This window comes from Sus scrofa, chromosome 4 (assembly GCF_054392235.1).
Source record: "Sus scrofa isolate SSC_HxYL_T2T_F1_AM1 chromosome 4, Sscrofa_HxYL_maternal_Yorkshire_Landrace_v2.0, whole genome shotgun sequence".
Taxonomy (NCBI): Eukaryota; Metazoa; Chordata; class Mammalia; order Artiodactyla; family Suidae; genus Sus; species Sus scrofa.
This window is the reverse complement of record NC_139386.1, coordinates 37,041,559-37,059,432: the sequence shown is the minus strand read 5'-3', so window position 1 is coordinate 37,059,432 and position 17,874 is coordinate 37,041,559. Positions and strand designations below refer to the sequence as shown.

The window sequence follows — 17,874 nt, the reverse complement described above, 5'->3', positions numbered from 1 at the left end:
CTTTTTTCTCCAATCATCATTTTCTTCAGATTACCTAGTTTCATTTGATTCCTTTAGAAGCATAATAGATGGATATAATTGATATTAGTATTTTTGTTAGAACAATTTCTGCTACAAGAGTAATAAGATAATCACATTCATTTTATGACATGTCTATGTTTCACATGTTATATATAATTCTACTCGATGTAAGTTCTATTAGTCTTTTAATTTTACTGAAAAAATGAGGTTTGGGGAAGTGAAGTGGTTTTCCTTCAGTGATCAGTGGTAAGCCTGGATTTGAAACTAGGCAGTCTGACTTTAGAAACTGTACTCTTATCTTCTACACCATACACTCTCAGATCAAATAATACCTTACAGCCATATAATGGAATACCTTACATGGTCTTTTATTCATACCTTTTCAATTAATCCCTCTCAAATCATGTGAGATTAATATTATCATCATTAGCTGATGTTGAAGTTGGGGTTAAGAGGGTTAAGAGTCATTCCTATGGTTACCTAGGGAAATTCGATGTTTTTCACAGTAACAGATTTTTTTCAGAGGATACATTTTTATGTTACAAAAAAAGTCTTAGGTTTCCTATATTCACTTTTTCCAACATACCCTCATATGCTTTCATTAACAATACAATTATGGAACAAACATCTAGTTTATTGGTCTTCCCCACCTTATATTTTCTGTGTGAAAATCTAACACATGTTGCAAAATTTGCAGTTCCTTATGACAAAATAATAAATGGTACCAATATGTTTGCTGTATATAATAAGAATATTCAAAAGTAAAATTTCCCTTTTCTTTAGGATTACACACCCTGCAAAATGACTGTCAATATTTATACCTAAATCTGTTAGCAATTATCAGTTGATAGATATGGACAGATAAGAAATTCACTTCAGGATATTTTCATTTCCATAACCAAAGTATAACATGGACAATATAAGCAAACATCCTGGATTTTCTGGAGACAGACTAATTTAAGATTTTCGCTACTCTTACCACACCATATGTTCCAACAAATACATTGTTTCAGACAATATATTTACCATACTACCCAAAGTGACACTTAGAAACCTGTGAAGTTCTTCCTAAGAGTTTAGGATATATTAAGAGATCTTCTCCATATCTTCTTATCCTTATTCTTCAATAAATAGATATTTAGAATGATTTACTAAAACCCTACTTCTTAAGACTCAAATTTACCTTCTCTTTGAATACTTTATACCTTTCCCCCACAAATAACTGATTGCTCCTTTTCTATGATTTCAGTTTTTTGCTTGTATTATTTTCAATTAAGTCTATGTGTGTATCTATCTACCCTTATACTAGTGTAAATTATATTCATATCCCTAGCATATGTAGTAGGGATCACTATGAATAGATGACCAATAAACCTCTGAAGTAGATAATCAATAAAAGTCTGGTGAAAAGGAAGAAAAGGATTAAGATGGGAAGCTCTTTTGAGGGATAATTTAGGCCACATTAATAGAAAATGCAGCAGATTCATGTGAGACTCATCCGATTGGTGAAGTTATTCACATGTCAGAGGTGGAATGAGCAAAGAGCTCTAATAAAGAACAAGGTCCTACTGTATAGCACCTATATTCAGTATAGAGAATATGAAAAAAGAATGTATCTATATGGAAGAGAATATGAAAAAAGAATGTGTCTATATGGATAACTGAGTCATTTTGCTGTAAAGTGGAAATTAACACAACATCGTAAATTAACTATACTTTAATATATTTTTAAAGCTAAAAACAATTAAAAAAAAAAAGAAAGTCCTATTTTTTTGTTTGTTTGTTTTTTGTTTTTTTTAGGGCCGTACTTGTCGCATGTGGACGTTCCCAGGCTAGGGGTTTAATCGGAGCCACAGCTGAGCTGCCAGCCTATGCTACAGTCTGCAGCCAAGATGCGTCTGCAGCCTACACCACAGCTTATGACAACGCTGGATCCGTAACCCATTGAGCGAGGCCAAGGATCGAACCTGCAACCTCATGGTTCCTAGTCAGATTCATTTCCACTGCTCCATGATGTGAACTCCAAGAAAGTCCTACTTTGAACAGAGAGTAATAAATGTAAAAATTGGTTAAAACCTAAGCTAGACAATGTTAAAAATGACTTTGTAAAATTGTTTCAACATTGAAAGTAAAAGACACATGACGAATAAACAATGGAAGAAGAAAAAAGAAAGAAAGAAAAGAGCTCCAAGCATACACAAGTTAGACAACATCCTATTTTCTTCTCCCTAATCGATCCTTCAAATATCGTTCCTTCCCGAGTCTACCATCTTAGGGTCACACTCCTATAGCTCAACTGGACGTGGACTTGTCTCAAGGGACTGAGAAGGTAAATGGGAAGATTTTTATTTAGTGAACTCTGTTTCTTATCAGATTACAGAGATTGAGACAGATGCATAATTGGTTTGAGAGGAACATCAACTTTTGCATTAGTTGATAATTTATCATCTCAACCACTGGAAGGGAAATAACTGCAGAAAATTTTAAAATGAATAATCTAAAAACAATTATATTAAACTTAAATGAATTTTAATTACATATATGAGTATATATTTGCCTCCTGGCTAGAGAACTCATATTATATCAACAAAAATATGGGAAGCCACATTGTGAAGAACTGATTCAGGAGAATGAAGATTTTGCAGACCCCTCTTCCTATCTCCTCACTCCTATGTTTTCCCAGATTCCTACCCTATTTTGGAAATACTCTCAACCTCCAGATGACAGAAAACATCAACCAAAGAAAAGTTTCTAAATATCTGATAATTTGGGGGTAGCATCATTCATATTAAAAAGTTATTAGATATTAAGTATTTATAAAATATTAATAACATTCACATAAGATATAAATAATAACAATACCACTAAGGCTTAAGAAATGCAATATCACCAGTCCCTTTGTTCCCCTTTGTGTCACTCCCCAATCACTTTCACTGATCCCCACTCCACCCAAGGTAACTACTATACTGAACTTTGTGTATTTATCTTTCTTTTTGCTGATTTATAGTTTACCATATTTGTACTAATAAGTTTTGTATAAAATTTAACTTTTATAATTAGAACTGACTGGTTCTATTCTTTTGCAGCTTTTCCTCTTAACATTATACTGTGGATATACATCTATGTTTATTAGTTTGGTTATAGTTTATTTGCTTTTCATGACAGCACAGTATTCTACTACATGAATTTGAATTTTTTGATCCTGCCCATGGCATGTGGAATTTCCCTGGCCAGGGATCAAATGCATGCCACAGCTGTAACCAGAGTCACAGCTGTAACCAGAGTCAATGCCAGCTCCTTAAACTATGAAGCTATGAGGGAACTCGTTTTTCCAATGTCCTGTTAATAATTTGGATAGCTTCTTATTTTTTGCTCTTGAAAACATGGTTGCTGTAAACCATGTACACGTCTCCTGAAAAATGTGTCCATGAATTACTCTAGGAAATATGTACATATAAGTAGATTTGAAAGGTTGAAGGCTAAGCTCATCTGTTAACTTACTAGATAAAAGTCAAATTGTTTTCCAAAGTGACTATCTATACACATACCTATCCACAGTGTATAAGAGTTCTGACTGCTCTCTACTATTAGTGGTTGAGGAAAATATAAGACATTTCAAAATGAGCAGAAAATGGCAGGAAATATCTACATTAAACCATTACAAAACAGAAACTCCAGAGAACTCCAATATCTTAGGTGAGGACAGTACCTTCTAAGAAATCCAATCATGAATCAGAGGAAAACTCTAACATAGGAGCCCAAAATGAATAAAATATTCCTATATGAACATTTTCATATATGAAATAGTACTCTCAATCATAAATGCAGAAATTCAGGATAGAAACAGATCAAAAAAAATAAATAAATAAAAAGGAAAATAAATATGACAGCTTACTTAAAAAAGATTTAAAAAAACAAACATCTTTTAGAAATGAAGCTACATAAGGTGCCCAAGGGATCATAAATATGGATCAGAAAGAAAGTGTATATATACATACATATACATGTCTGTGTGTGCACACACTCAGACAGACACATATGATTATAAATTCCATTCTTTTAAACTTGGCAAAAGATATAAACCTACTACATACTCAAGAATCTGAGCAATCATCAAACAGAATCAACCTGAAGAAATCCACAGAAGACACGTCAAAACCAAAATCTGAAAACTAAAGACAAAGAAAAAAATCTTAAAAGCAGTGAGAAACAATACTTTACTTACAGGGAGAAGAAAGAATAAAACAATAAATCTTGGAACATCAGAAAGGGAGAAAAATGGAAAGAATAAAAGTACGTGTAAATACATTAGACTTTTCACCTCGAGTTTCCTAATTTATGTTTGATGGCTGAAGAAAAAATTTTAAAATTGTCTGATCTGGTTCTCAATACATGTTGATAAATATTTAAGATAATTATAAACAGGTGAGGGGAAAGGAACTTAAAGGGAGGTGGTTTCTAGACTCAAACTGGTAAAATGTCAACACCAATAGGCTGTGATAAGTTATGCATGTATAATGTGATTTCTAAAGCAACCACGGAAACATCTAAACAGAGATACACCAAAATGAAATTCTAAGAAATGTTCAAGTAATCCACAGGAATGCAAGACAAATGAAATAGAAAAAAGAAACAGAGGGAACAAACAAAACAAAAAATAAAATGGCAGACTTAGGAACTAACATAGCAATAATTAAAGAGACACAGACCATATACACCAATTAAAAGACAGAGATTGGTAGAGTAGATTAAAAAAAAAAACCCACAATGACTCAACTATATGCTATTTATAGAAAACCTAATTCAAATATAATGATACAGGTAGTAAAGGAATGAACAAAGATATACGCAAACATTAAAAGCGAGCAAGCTGGTTCTATAGCTGAAGCTTGGCAGTTCACCAAAAGGATCCAACAGTTCAACTTCTAGGTCCCAAGGAAAATGAAAACATATGTCTACATACAAAGTTGTACAAGAATGTTCATAGCAGCATTATTAATAATAGCCTCAAAGTAGAAACAACCCAAATGTACATTAACCGATGAATGGATAAGTAAAACAGTATAGTCATATACTGAAATATTAGTTGGCCATAAAAAGAATGAAGTACTGATACATGCTACAACACAGATGAACCTTGAAACTATTATGCTAAGTGGAAGAAGCCAGTCATAGAAGGTCATGTGTTGAAATATTTGCAGGAAACGTCCGGATACAGAAAGTTTATTAGTGGTTTCCCGGGGCTGGGAGGGAGAAAGAAAAAAGGGAGTGACTACTAATGGGTAAAGAGTTTCTCTTCTGAGTGATGTAAATGATCTAAAATTAAGTAGCAGGAGTTCCCGTCGTGGCGCAGTGGTTAACGAATCCGACTGGGAACCGTGAGGTTGCGGGTTCGGTCCCTGGCCTTGCTCAGTGGGTTAATGATCCGGTGTTGCCGTGAGCTGTGGGGTAGGTTGCAGAGGCGGCTCGGATCCCGCGTTGCTGTGGCTCTGGTGTAGGCCGGCAGCTACAGCTCCGATTGGACCCCTAGCCTGGGAACCTCCATATGCCATGGGAGCGGCCCAAGAAATAGCAAAAAGACAAAAAAAAAAAAAAAAAAATTAAGTAGCAGGGATGGTTGCATAACTCTGTGAATATACTAAAACTGAAAAGCTGTACACTTTAAAAGTGTGAATTTGGAGTTCCTGTCATGGCTCAGTGGTAACGAACCTAACTAGTACCCATGAGGATGCAGATTCAATCCCTGGCCATGCTCAGTGGGTTAAGGATCCCACATTGCCGTGAGCTCGGATCTGACATTGCCCTGGCTGTGGTGTAGGCTGGAGGCTACAGCTCTGATTAAAGCCCTAGCCTGGGAACTTCCATGTGCCAAGGGTACAGCCCTAAAAAGACAAAAATAAAATAAAATTTTAAAAAAGTATGAATTTTAAGGTATGTGATGAAATCTCAAGAAACCTGTTATTAAGTAAGAGTACTCAAATAAAAGAAAAATAAGGAGGAGGAGAAGGCAAAAATGACGATGTTAACATTTTGATATAATAGCCCCCAACAGGAATTCAAATGTCCTTCAAAGAGTGAATGGCTAAAGTGTGGCACGAGTACCACAGAGAGCTTCTTAGCAATAAAGAGGGTGAATAAAACAATGTGGATAGATGTTAAGGTCTTTCTTTTGCTGAGTGAAAAATGTCAATCTCAAAAAGTCACATATTAGATTCCATTTATATAACATTCTCAAAATGACAAGCTTAATATAAATGGGGAACAGATTCATGGCTGCCAGACATTAGAGATAACTGGGTGGGTATAACTTGCAGTCACAAGGGAGATCTTTGTGGTGTATCTTGAATATAGCGTTGGTTACTTGAAGCTATACATGTGACAAAATGGCAGAGAACTCTACACTCACCTTGTATCAATGTCAGTTTCCTGATTTTACTATTGTAATACAGTTAATGCAAGAGATAGTCATGGCAGAAACTGTATGAAGGGTACATGGGACTTCTCTATTATCTCTGCAACTTCCAGTGAGTGTTAATTATTTCAAAAAATTTTTTTTCTAAAATATCCTTTGGGATGTAAAACTTTTAAATACAGAAATAGTATCATTTTGAATATGAAATACTTTGAAATAAATGTCACAAAATATATTCAAGATTCATCATTAAAAATAACAAATTATTGAGGAGAGAAATGAAAGAACCAAATAAACTGTTGATGAGTTAGAAGACACAATATTGTTATGACATCAATTCTCAAACTGATCAAAATATTCAAACAGTTAACATGTGAAAATTTGTTCTACCTTATTAATAATTAGGTAAATAAATGAATGTAAATAAATGTGTTAGCATGGTGACATACCATGTGTCATCAATAGCCTGGCACAAATTTCAAAGCCTGAACACACCAAATGGAGAGAAGCAGTATTCTCATATACTACTGGTAGGAAAATAGACAGACACATGCACAGACTCTGTTACCCAGCCACTTCAAAACATCGTTGTACACGTGCCTATGGAGACATTTACAGGTATGTTGTCTACGGTGCTATTTGCAATGGTGAAAATTGAAAAAAAAAATCCAACAATAAAGAAATAGTTAAACAAAAATAGTATATTTGTTCATAGGATGGAAACGCAGCAATTAAACTGAATAAATGAGATCTAAGGACAGCAGATGGGTAAATTAAAAGATGACATTGAATTCAAAAAGCAAGATGCAGACAATATAACATGTACTAAAAAATGAATTGTGTCTCTCCCAAATTCATGTTAAAATCTAACTCCCACTATGACTGTATCACGAGATAGGTCTTTAAGAGGTATTTAAGGTTAAATGAGGTCATAAGGGTGGCATCCTAATCCAAAGGAACTGTGGCTTTATAAGAAGAGGAAGAGAAAGAGAGAGATCTCTGCCTGTCCCCAACTTTGAAGACATGACAAGAATGTGGCCATCTACAAGCCAGGAAGCCAAGAATCCTATCAGCTGGCACCTTGATCTGGGACTTCTTATCTCCAGAAATATAAAAAATACATTTCTGCTTAAGCCATGCAGCCTGTGATCTTTTGCTATGATAGCCTGAACAGACTAATAAAATATGGTACCATTTAAGTTAAAATACATACAAAATAGTCCTCTGTATTGTTATGAATCCTTATACCCAGGTAAAACACCATCTTTAAAAAGAACTGGGAGAACATATCCCAACTTAATGGTTACTCTTAGGGATGAGAAGGGTAATTGAACTCAGGACTAGAGTTAAGAGAGTTTATTCTTCTATGATATTTCAATTCTTAAGGAAAAATGAGAAGCAAATAAGGAAAATGTTAATAGTGTTTATGCTGACCTGTGCAAATATGAGTGTTATATACCTTTGTATCTTTTAATGCCATACATTTCTTTAGAAAAATAGAACAGGGATAAACTTATCAGGATGAAATACTTCACTTTTTAACCCCTTTTCAACTCAAAGAAAATAGATAATCAGAGCTAGACAGATAAACAGATGGACGAATGGACAAACTAACAGACCAATAGGCAGGCTAGACAATTTATGACTTATATTCATAAATTTCACAGTCAATGTATCATTCTGTAATTTTAATAACTGAAAATGCTGCCCCAGTACATAATATTTTTCATTCATTTATTCATTCATTCATACATTCATTTATCCTTGAATTTATTTGGTAAACAATGATTAATAATTGAGCATGTCAACATCACCGATTATTAGAGAAATGCAAATCAAAACTACCATGAGATACCACCTCACACCAGTCAGAATGGCCATCATTAACAAGTCCACAAATAACAAGAGCTGGAGCGGAACTGAAGAAAAGGGAACCTTCCTGCACTGTTGGTGGGAATGTAAGCTGGTACAACCACTATGGAGAACAATGTGGAGATGCCTCAGAAAACCAAATATAGAACTATCATATGACCCAGCAACCCCATTCTTGGGCATATACCCAGACAAAACTTTCCTAAAAAAGACACATGCACCCGCATGTTCATTGCAGCTCTATTCACAATAGCCAAGACATGGAAACAACACAAATGTCCATCAACAGACGACTGGATTAGGAAGATGTGGTATATATACACAATGGAATACTACTCAGCCATAAAAAAGAACACAATAATGCCATTTGCAGCAACATGGATGGAACTAGAGAAGCTCATATTGAGTGAAGTAAGTCAGAAAGAGAAAGACAAATATCATATCACTTATATCTGGAATTTAACATAAGGCACAAATGAACCTTTCCACAGAAAAAAATCATGGACTTGGAGAATAGACTTGTGGTTGCCAAGGCAGAGCAGGAGGGAGTAGGGTGGTTGAGGAGCTTGGGGTTAATTGATGCAGACTATTGCCTTTGGAATGGATTAGCAATGAGATCCTGCTGTGTAGCACTGGGAACTATGTCTAGTCACTTATGATGGAGCATAATAATGTGTGAAAATAGAATGTGTATATATATATGTGTAACTGGGTCACCATGTTGTACAGTAGAAAAAAAATGTATTGGGGAAACAACTATTAAAAAATAATAATAATTGAAAAAAATAATTGAGCATGTGCTGGACAGTGGTGGAAGTTTTTAACAGACAGAGTATCTTTGGGAGCTCCCTGGTGGTCTACTGTTTAGGATTTGGCACATTCACCACTGCAGCCCAGGTTCAGTCCCCGGTTTGGGATTGAGATCCCACATCAAGCCTCTGCATGTCACAGCCAAAAAGAAAAGAAAAGAAAAAAGATGTAAAAACTCATTCGCAAGACAAAATAAAATGTTCTCCAAGATAGGTGGGTAGGACTGTTACTACAACGGCTGTGAGCTGCTGCGGTGGCCTAGGAGGGACAAGGAAGTCTTCACATAGAAGAGATGACATCTGAGATAAATGTTTAAAAATTCAAAAACAAGTCTGAAACCTCTGACTGCAGGCTTAAAAACCACTAAAATCTGTATTCTATAACTTCTCTGTATTTTTGCCCAGCCCAGATTCCTTTTATAAATTTACACATATCACATACTTTTTAAAAGTCTGCTTAAACCCCAAATGATTCTTGTCTCACCTTTGCAAATTTTTCGTCTTCTGTGGCTGCCAATTTTTTTTTCTGCTTACTATATTCTTGTCTTCTTTCCAAAACACTCATAATTTTTTCATCAGTTAAGTTCCTCCTAAACTCACAAAACTGAGGCCAAAATTTAAACAGGACCCCAAAAATTGTCATCTGTATAGAAAACAAAGTATGTCTCAGATTACAATTTTATACAAATGTATCAATTTAAACTCTAATTCACCATAATAATGGATTAACTATTCTATCTTTAATATACAGCATGTTTCCTCCAAATTATTGTCTCCAGACATCTTGGTATCGTTTAGCTCGGCACATGCTCACCATCAATGTTTTTTACTACCAAAGAGAAGTTTTTCCTTTAAAAAAATACACTCTTAAAAGTCACTTTATTCTTTACGTTTCCCTGACCAACTGACTGTATTAATAAAGAATCCATTAGGTCTTTTAAAATAAGAAATTAATGTTTCTTTTAAAACATACCCTAGTTGATCTGCCACACACTCTGCTGTTTTCTGCAAGTATTCCAAATATTCAGTTCATCAAGGGGAACTCTTCTCTGCCCGCCCACCGCCTCCTTCTTTTAGAGAAAGGAAATACCATTTTGCCTCTGGAAAAGCTCTTAAACAAAGCTGCAGATCTAAGAATAAATCTTGAGTAACTTTTAAATGATATAATCTCTCTTTTATGTGAGAGCAAGAAAAGTAACATTTAAAAAGCAGAGTGGTATCCTGGACAGACGCTTTCTATGAGGACACTCCACATTAAGTGATTAATTGTGATATTTATAGAGATAAGAATTGTTGCTCAAATTCCCATGCCAAGTTTTTCCATTAGTTCCAGAGGCATTTACTTTACTTCCAAGAAGGTAGGACTTGCCACATCAGATCAAGTCCAACATCTTGTTGCCGGGAATGGCCTTTACCTAATGCCCCAGAGAAAAAGGAACCATCCCATTAGGCTCTAAGCCAGCACTTCAGGGAGAAAGTAGAATGTTTAAAAAGTAAATGCTGCTGTGATCAACAGAGTCCTTGAACTGATATATTTCATTATTCCTATTTTCTGTACATGAATATCATTTGTAATTCTAAAATTACTTACTCCCTTTACAATACTTTCTTGTCGTTGAATACTAGGGCTTCTTGGGATTGCAAACATAAAAGCTAAAGATACTCTGATGAAATGCAGGCTTTTAAGAAATTTTCGATTACATGTCTCTGCCACGCATTTAAGTAATCTCCTGCTTCAACGTTAATGGATTAGGTTAGATTTTATATGAACTTCTTATCTTAAATACTCCCCCTCCTCCTCTATTTACCAACTATTGCCCCTATTTCTCAGTCATTGCTCCAAACCCTGAATCATTCCCAGCTCGCAAATATATTTTATTTCCATCTAGAAGGCTTTCCAAGAAAAGTCATCCTTTTAGGACACAATTTTTCTAGGTAGAGAAAATTGTTCTATTTCTAAAAGTTGCAGTTAAGGTAAATAACATACATGTTATTCATGAAAAGTGCCCTATCCCTCCAGATCCTTAAAAGATAACCAAACCATGGGTAAGAAAATCTTTTAGGAGTTCCCGTTGTGGTGCAGCGGAAACAAATCCAACTAGGAACCATAAGGTTTCGGGTTCGATCCCTGGCTTTGCTCAGTGGGTTAAGGATCCGGCATGGCCGTGAGCTATGGTGTGGGTCAAAGACGCAGCTCGGTCCAGTGTTGCTGTGGCTGCGGTTGTAGGCTGGAGGCTACAGCTCCAATTAGACCCCCAGCCTGGGAACCTCCATATGCCATGGGTGCAGCCCTAAAAAGACAAAAGACAAAAAAAAAAAAAAAAAAAAGAAAGAAAGAAAATGTTTTAATAAATATAGAGCAACTTTGCTCACTGCCAGCAGATGGGCAATGGCTCTCGCATGTGTAAAAAGGGCCAGTGAAAATATGCCTGAATGGCAAAAACTTTCATGCTGTTAGGAATGCAGGTGGGGGACAGGCAGAGACTCCAGTGAAAACGACACTAAAAGAGGCAACAGTTTTAAATTTTCTCTTCCGCCCTTTTGCTCAACTTGGCTTTCATTTCTAATTTGATCTATTGCTGTCATGATCCATCTCTTCTCATGTCACTCACTCATGTGTTCAAAAATGTTACTGGGGGTCTAATTCTGTGCCAGGCACTCAGGCCATAAAGATAAATAAGAAACATTCCCTACCCTCAAAGACTTTACAGTCCAGTGGGAACGTCAGGCATGACAACAGCCATCTTCACTTTTGTGTGATATGTTCTGACAGGGACAAATACAGGGTATTATAGAAGCACAAGGAAGAGAAGATGATACTGTAAAAAGCTCTGGAGAGAAGAAAGTAAGGCCTCTTTATGGAAGTATGAATAGCTCAGTGAGACTGGGGGATAGATGGCAGGGGGTAGGAAGACCTGTGGTTAGAGTTTGGTCTTTATCTTGAGGACAATGGGGAGTAATCGAAATTGAAAGCAGAGAAGCATCATGATCAAATATATATTTTGAAAAAGATGACACTGACCGCAATGAGGTTTTTTGTTTTTGTTTTTGTTTTTTTTTTTTTTTTTTTTGTCTTTTTGCCTTGTCTTGAGCTGCTCCCGTGGCATATGGAGCTTCCCAGGCTAGGGGTCTAGTCGGAGCTGTAGCCGCCAGCCTACGCCAGAGCCAAAGCAACGCAGGATCCGAGCCGCATCTGCGACCCACACCACAGCTCATGGCAACGCCAGATCCTCAACCCACTGAGCAAGGCCAGGGGTCGAACCCACAATCTCATGATTCCTAGTCAGATCCGTTAACCACTGCTCCACGACAGGAACTCCCTGCAATGAGTTAAATGGTTTCAAGAGGACCTAGAGGCAGGGAATTCTGGTCATCAAACTGAGTCACTGAAAAAGTGAAGTGAGGTAGTGGCAAGGAGTTGTAGGAAAGTGGATAGAAGAACAGATAACAAGGAGATCAATGGATATGTCTGAATGACGGAAGATCACCACAGGTAAGGGGATGAAGGAGCAGGAAGAGAGGAAGATGGCTTATCCACCTGGGTGGGAGGCGTACCATTCTCTGAGCTTCCTTAGGGGACATAAGAATCATAGATTTGGTGCAGAGAGGCCCTTAAATATTCTCCTGTTTTCGGATGCTCCAAAGTCCATCTTTAAGATATGTCTAGGGCCTTGTTTTGGAAAATCAGGGAGAAGGCATAAAATAAAGGACATTAACAATAAAGTTCACTGGCTGCAATCTCTGTGGCGGAACCAACACAACATAAGCAGCTCCCGTCACCATCAGACTCAAGGCTATGATCTAGATGGGCAAGCCTTGGCCTGGTGATCAAGAAATGTAGGCTAGGCTAAGTGATCTTTTCATTAAGAGATATTCCAATTCTGGCATCATGTTTTTCCTATTTCTCTCCAGCACATCCTCAATCATTCTATATTTCTGCCTATTTTAATGCATAATTTGGATTGGGAGTCTATTTTCAGTTCCTTTTAGGACTCTGAATACAGCTGGCTTGCAAATGAATGTTAAGGAACAATGGCCTTTTTCCATATCCAAGGGCAATCATATCCAAATCTCTGTTTCATATCACTTAAATCATGACATGGCTTCCTGATTTCCCCTATTATAATTTATTTTTCTTAATCATTTTTTTCAGGAACAACATCACTAAAAGGCTTTTCAAAATGCAAATAAATTATGTTCAGCAAATCACTGTTTTCTATTATTTATCTTAAAAAGAAGTAACTTGAGCAGGTTAACAGGCATGATTTTTTCTTTCATGAGCTTGTGTACTTTATGTTAGTTGGGTACTTAAATCTCCTTTCACTTATTTTATGAGCTATGTGAATATTCCAATCTTTAAAAATATACAAATCTTGGAACACACATATTTTATACATTTTTGTGGTAGCAGATATTTTAAAAGGGGATATGAAGGGTGGGAAAGGAAAAAGGAATTAGCTGGAGTTTTATAAGTTAGAAATTAAAATGGTAATTAACCATGCAGAGTCAAAGTGTAGTAATCAAATAATTATATCTGCAGGATATTCTCTTCAATGAAAGTAAGTTCCTAGTTTCTGTGTTCCGTGGCACATGCAAAGATTTTTTAAATTTATTTATTTATTTATTTTGTCTTTTTCTAGGGCCGCACCTGTGGCATATGGAGGTTCCCAGGCTAGGGGTCTAATCAGAGCTGTAGCCACCAGCCTAAGCCAGAGCCACAGCAACGCGGGATCCGAGCCTTGTCTGCGACCTACACCACAGCTCACGGCAGCGCCAGATCCTTAACCCACTGAGCGAGGCCAGGGATCGAAGCTGCAACCTCAAGGTTCCTAGTCGGATTTGTTAACTACTGAGCCACGACAGGAACTCCACAAAGACTTTTTTTTTTTTTTTAATTAAAGAGAAGAAACCCCAGCATTAGGAGGATTAGAACCTTGCCAAATAAAAACAATGCAAACACTTTCCCAAAAAAATCTAGATGGTGAATCTATTTAAAAGTATGCTTAGCTACATGCCCTGATTTCTTACCTGTGCCTCTCTGAATATGTATGGTCCTAATTCCTTCCTGTGTTCTATAATCTTCTGGGCTTGCTCTACTGGAATGTCAATCTGTAAGGCTGGCGGGATGCTGGAGTTAATAAAACAGTTGATAATAGTCATGATCTTCTTGTGGATGATGGACTCATCACAGTGTGAATGGCACAAGTCCTAAGCAAGGAGGAAAGACAGAACACTTTACAGAACGTGCCAGGATGTCTTTCAGTTAATACGTGTATTTTAACCTCAGGTCAAAAGGGTACTGGGACATGTCAAGACGATCTCAAAATTTATACTTTGAAAAAAAAAAAAAAAAAAAAAAAAAGGGAGTTCCAATTGTGGCGCAGCAGAAACGAATCCAACTAGGAACCATGAGGTTGTGGGTTTGATCCCTGGCCTCGCTCAGTGGGTTCAGGATCCGGCCTTGCTGTGAGCTGTGGTGTAGGCCGCAGATGCAGCTCAGATCCCACGTTGCTGTGGCCGGCGGCTACAGTTCCAATTAGACCCCTAGTCTGGGAACCTCCAAATGCTGCAGGTGTGGCCCTAAAAAGACAAAAGACAAAAAAAACAAAAAACTTATAGTTTTTATTTCTCTTAGGTTTGAAGAAACTAAGACTTTGATGCATATGCCATAAATAAATACAGGTTTCATTTAATCCTGATTGTTTCTTCTCCTGGCAAAGGAGCAGCTTTAGTGTCTATTTTGACTCATTTAACAGTTTTGGATTAAGTGCCTGCTATATGCCAGGCATTGAGCTGAACTCTTTAAAGGCTCAAAATCTACTGGATGAGATGCATGAAAACATGTTATCCTAATTTGAGATCGTTAATAAGTGCTACAATAAAGGTATACCTAGGGTCCTAGAAGAGCACTGAGAATAGGCACCTAAACTCAACTTACAGGTGGATGCAAAAGCTTTCCCACTGTAACTGCTTCCACACCAAAGTGATTTAGGCTCACAAAGGCTAGCAACAACAGTAGGGATGCTTGTGGTGACAAATGTATTAATATGTCTGCATAACAGATGTATTAACTCTTAATATCTATATTTTTCATGTAACCTATTACATTATCATCCTTCTAGCTAGAGAACTTAAAAATTGTAATTGCACATTAAAAAGACCCAGTTCTATGTGACAAACAGAGGGCCATCATTTTTTTTAAAGAGGTAGCTTAGCATGAATTACAGTATTTCTCTGTCAAAGACGTTGTTCTCTAAATCACTAGAAAGCAAACAAATTTGGAAATTTGTAATTCTAGGCCAGAAATAGGCCAACACTGATTAAGTGCTCATTATATGACGGGCATTGTAATAACTGTCTTATGGACACTCTTAAAGACAAATTCTAGTGCTTGACATATATATTTAAGTTACAAGTTTGGTATAAGTTGTAAGTAAAAATCTCGATATAAAAGTTACACTGAGACAAGAGCATTTTTACTTAATTTTGTATTCCCTCAGAAAATACCACACGTGTTTGGTATGTTACCACACGTGTTTGGTATGTTACCAAAAATTATTTTTCCATTACTAGTGAAATTATATATAATTATTTGGTGAGCCTGGTTTCTTATTATGGAACATAGGGCTTGTGAAAGAAAAACAAAGGTGTGAAATGATGCAGTTTTAATTTTGAGAAGTATAAGGATAGCATTTAGACAAAATTAGATTTTTTTTTTTCAAATGGTCTGCCCTACTATACCACTGAGTTAATTTTACCTATCTTTACGGTCTCAACTGAAGTCCACAGTATAAAGTAAAGGCACACAACTTTTAAGTAAAGTTGACCTTGAATAACATGGGGGTTGGGGTGGCCACCCTCCCACATAGCTGAGAATCTGCATATAACTTCAGTTGGCTGTATCTGTGGTACCACATCCCTGTATTCAGGCAAAAGTGCCTTGTGTAGTACTAGAGCCTGAATTTATTGAAAAAAAGTAAAACTGGATCTGTGCAGTTCAAGCCCTTGTTGCTCAAGGGTCAACTGCTCTGCCCTCTAGTAAACTCTCTGTGACTCTCTTGATCTGGGAGAGATGTCCACCTCAGGTACATCCGCTGCTCCCAGTGCTTTTTCCACCACTTCAGTAATCACACCCTAAAGATCACCTTGCCTATCACTTGTCTGTTCCTCCCTAACACTGTAAGCCCTAAGAGGAAAGGCTCTTTTGTATCCTCAGGATTTAGGCTGGCCCTTGATAGGTGCTCAGTATTTGTTGGATGTATATATCCTTCAAGTCTTTTGAAGGATACACACACACACAAACAATTTTAGATTAAATCATACTGTTTTCTAGTAGCTAGGTTTTAAAAAATCACTAAGTTTCTTTTCCAATCATTAATTGTTCTCCTACAGCATAGTTTTGAATGGCTGTATGCTACTGCATACATGTATCGTAATTAAAGTAACCAATGTCCTATCGTTGAACGTTAGAGTTCTTTCCTATTTTTCAGAACAGTGTTTGATTAAGATCACTCTAGCCATCTCTTTGCATGTTACTGCAATCACTACTAAAAGGGAGCATAGCTTAATGGTTAAGGGCACAAGCTGTAGCAATAGAATGCCTTCGTTCAAGTTCCAGCGCTAGACTTAATCAGCTCTATGATGTCAGGAGTTTCTTAACTTTTCTGTGCCTTAGCTTCTTTATCTGTAAAATGGTGAGAGTTATCAGCTTTGACCTAGGATTCTTAAAAAGGATAAATTAGTTATTACATGAAAAGCATTAAGATAGTATCTGGAAGACAGTAAACACTTAAAATGAGTAAGTCGGAGTTCCCTTCGTGGCTCAGCAGTCAACACACCTGACTAGGAACCAAGAGGATGCGGGTTCGATCGCTGGCCTCACTCAGGGGGGTTAAGGATCCAGCACAGCTGTGAGCTGTGGCGTAGGTCGCAGGTGTGGCTCGGATCCAGTGCTGCTGTGGCTGCAGTATAGGCCGGCAGCTGTACCTCGGATCAGACCCCTAGCCTGGGAACTTCCATATGCTGTGGGGGTGGCCTTAAAAAGCAATGAATAAATAAATAAATAAAAATAAAACAAAATGAGTAAGCCATATGAAAGTAAGCTCAGTAAGACTTTGTTAAGTGGAACACTTTCCTGTGACAAGCTTCCTCAACGCCCAATTCAATTATCATCACTTGGGCTGAGACCTCCCTGACCTATCAGCCCTTCTCCCCCAAATCATCTCTTTGGTGCCAAAAGCATACCCAGTTAGAACATGGATCATAATCAGCATGATTTCATGTTGTTGTCACAGATGCCTCCCTCCTTGAGGGAGTGCAATGCATTGTATTCTTTTTTTTTTTTTTATTTCTACAGTCTAGCATAATGACTGGCATATTAGAGATTTAATAAACGCTTATTGAACAAATTCACTCCTATAGTGCATTTTTTTATGGTTACCAGGTATTATATGTCCTCTGTCCTATACCACAGAAAATATATTTAGATGAAGACCAAGGGCAGCCTCGAAGGAGAAACAGTCAAAAAGATAAGGGTTGACTCTGTATGAGTCTATGTTTATTTATTTTTAAAATTTTTTTGGTCTTTTTTGTCTTTTTAGGGCCACACCTGCAGCATATGGAGGTTCCCAGGCTAGGAGTCCAAATCAGAGCTACAGCTGCCGGCCTACGCCAGAGCCATAGCAACGCCAGATCTGAGCCGCGTCTGCGACCTACACCACAGCTCACAGCAACGCTGGATCCTTAACCCACTGAGCAAGG

General features: G+C 37.0%; 1 protein-coding gene across 1 annotated transcript in view; it reads right to left on the bottom strand.

Annotated features, from left to right (window-relative positions):
• The window catches only part of RGS22 (regulator of G protein signaling 22), a 160,534-nt gene that overhangs the window by 5,998 nt on the left and 136,662 nt on the right, over positions 1 to 17,874 (bottom strand). Inside the window, exons 23-24 of the mRNA XM_085020961.1 lie at positions 14,143 to 14,322; positions 9,599 to 9,757 (exon numbers count right to left, since the gene is read on the bottom strand). Of these exons, the coding sequence (XP_084877087.1) occupies positions 9,599 to 9,757; positions 14,143 to 14,322 (339 nt within the window). The remainder of the gene's footprint in view (positions 1 to 9,598; positions 9,758 to 14,142; positions 14,323 to 17,874) is intronic.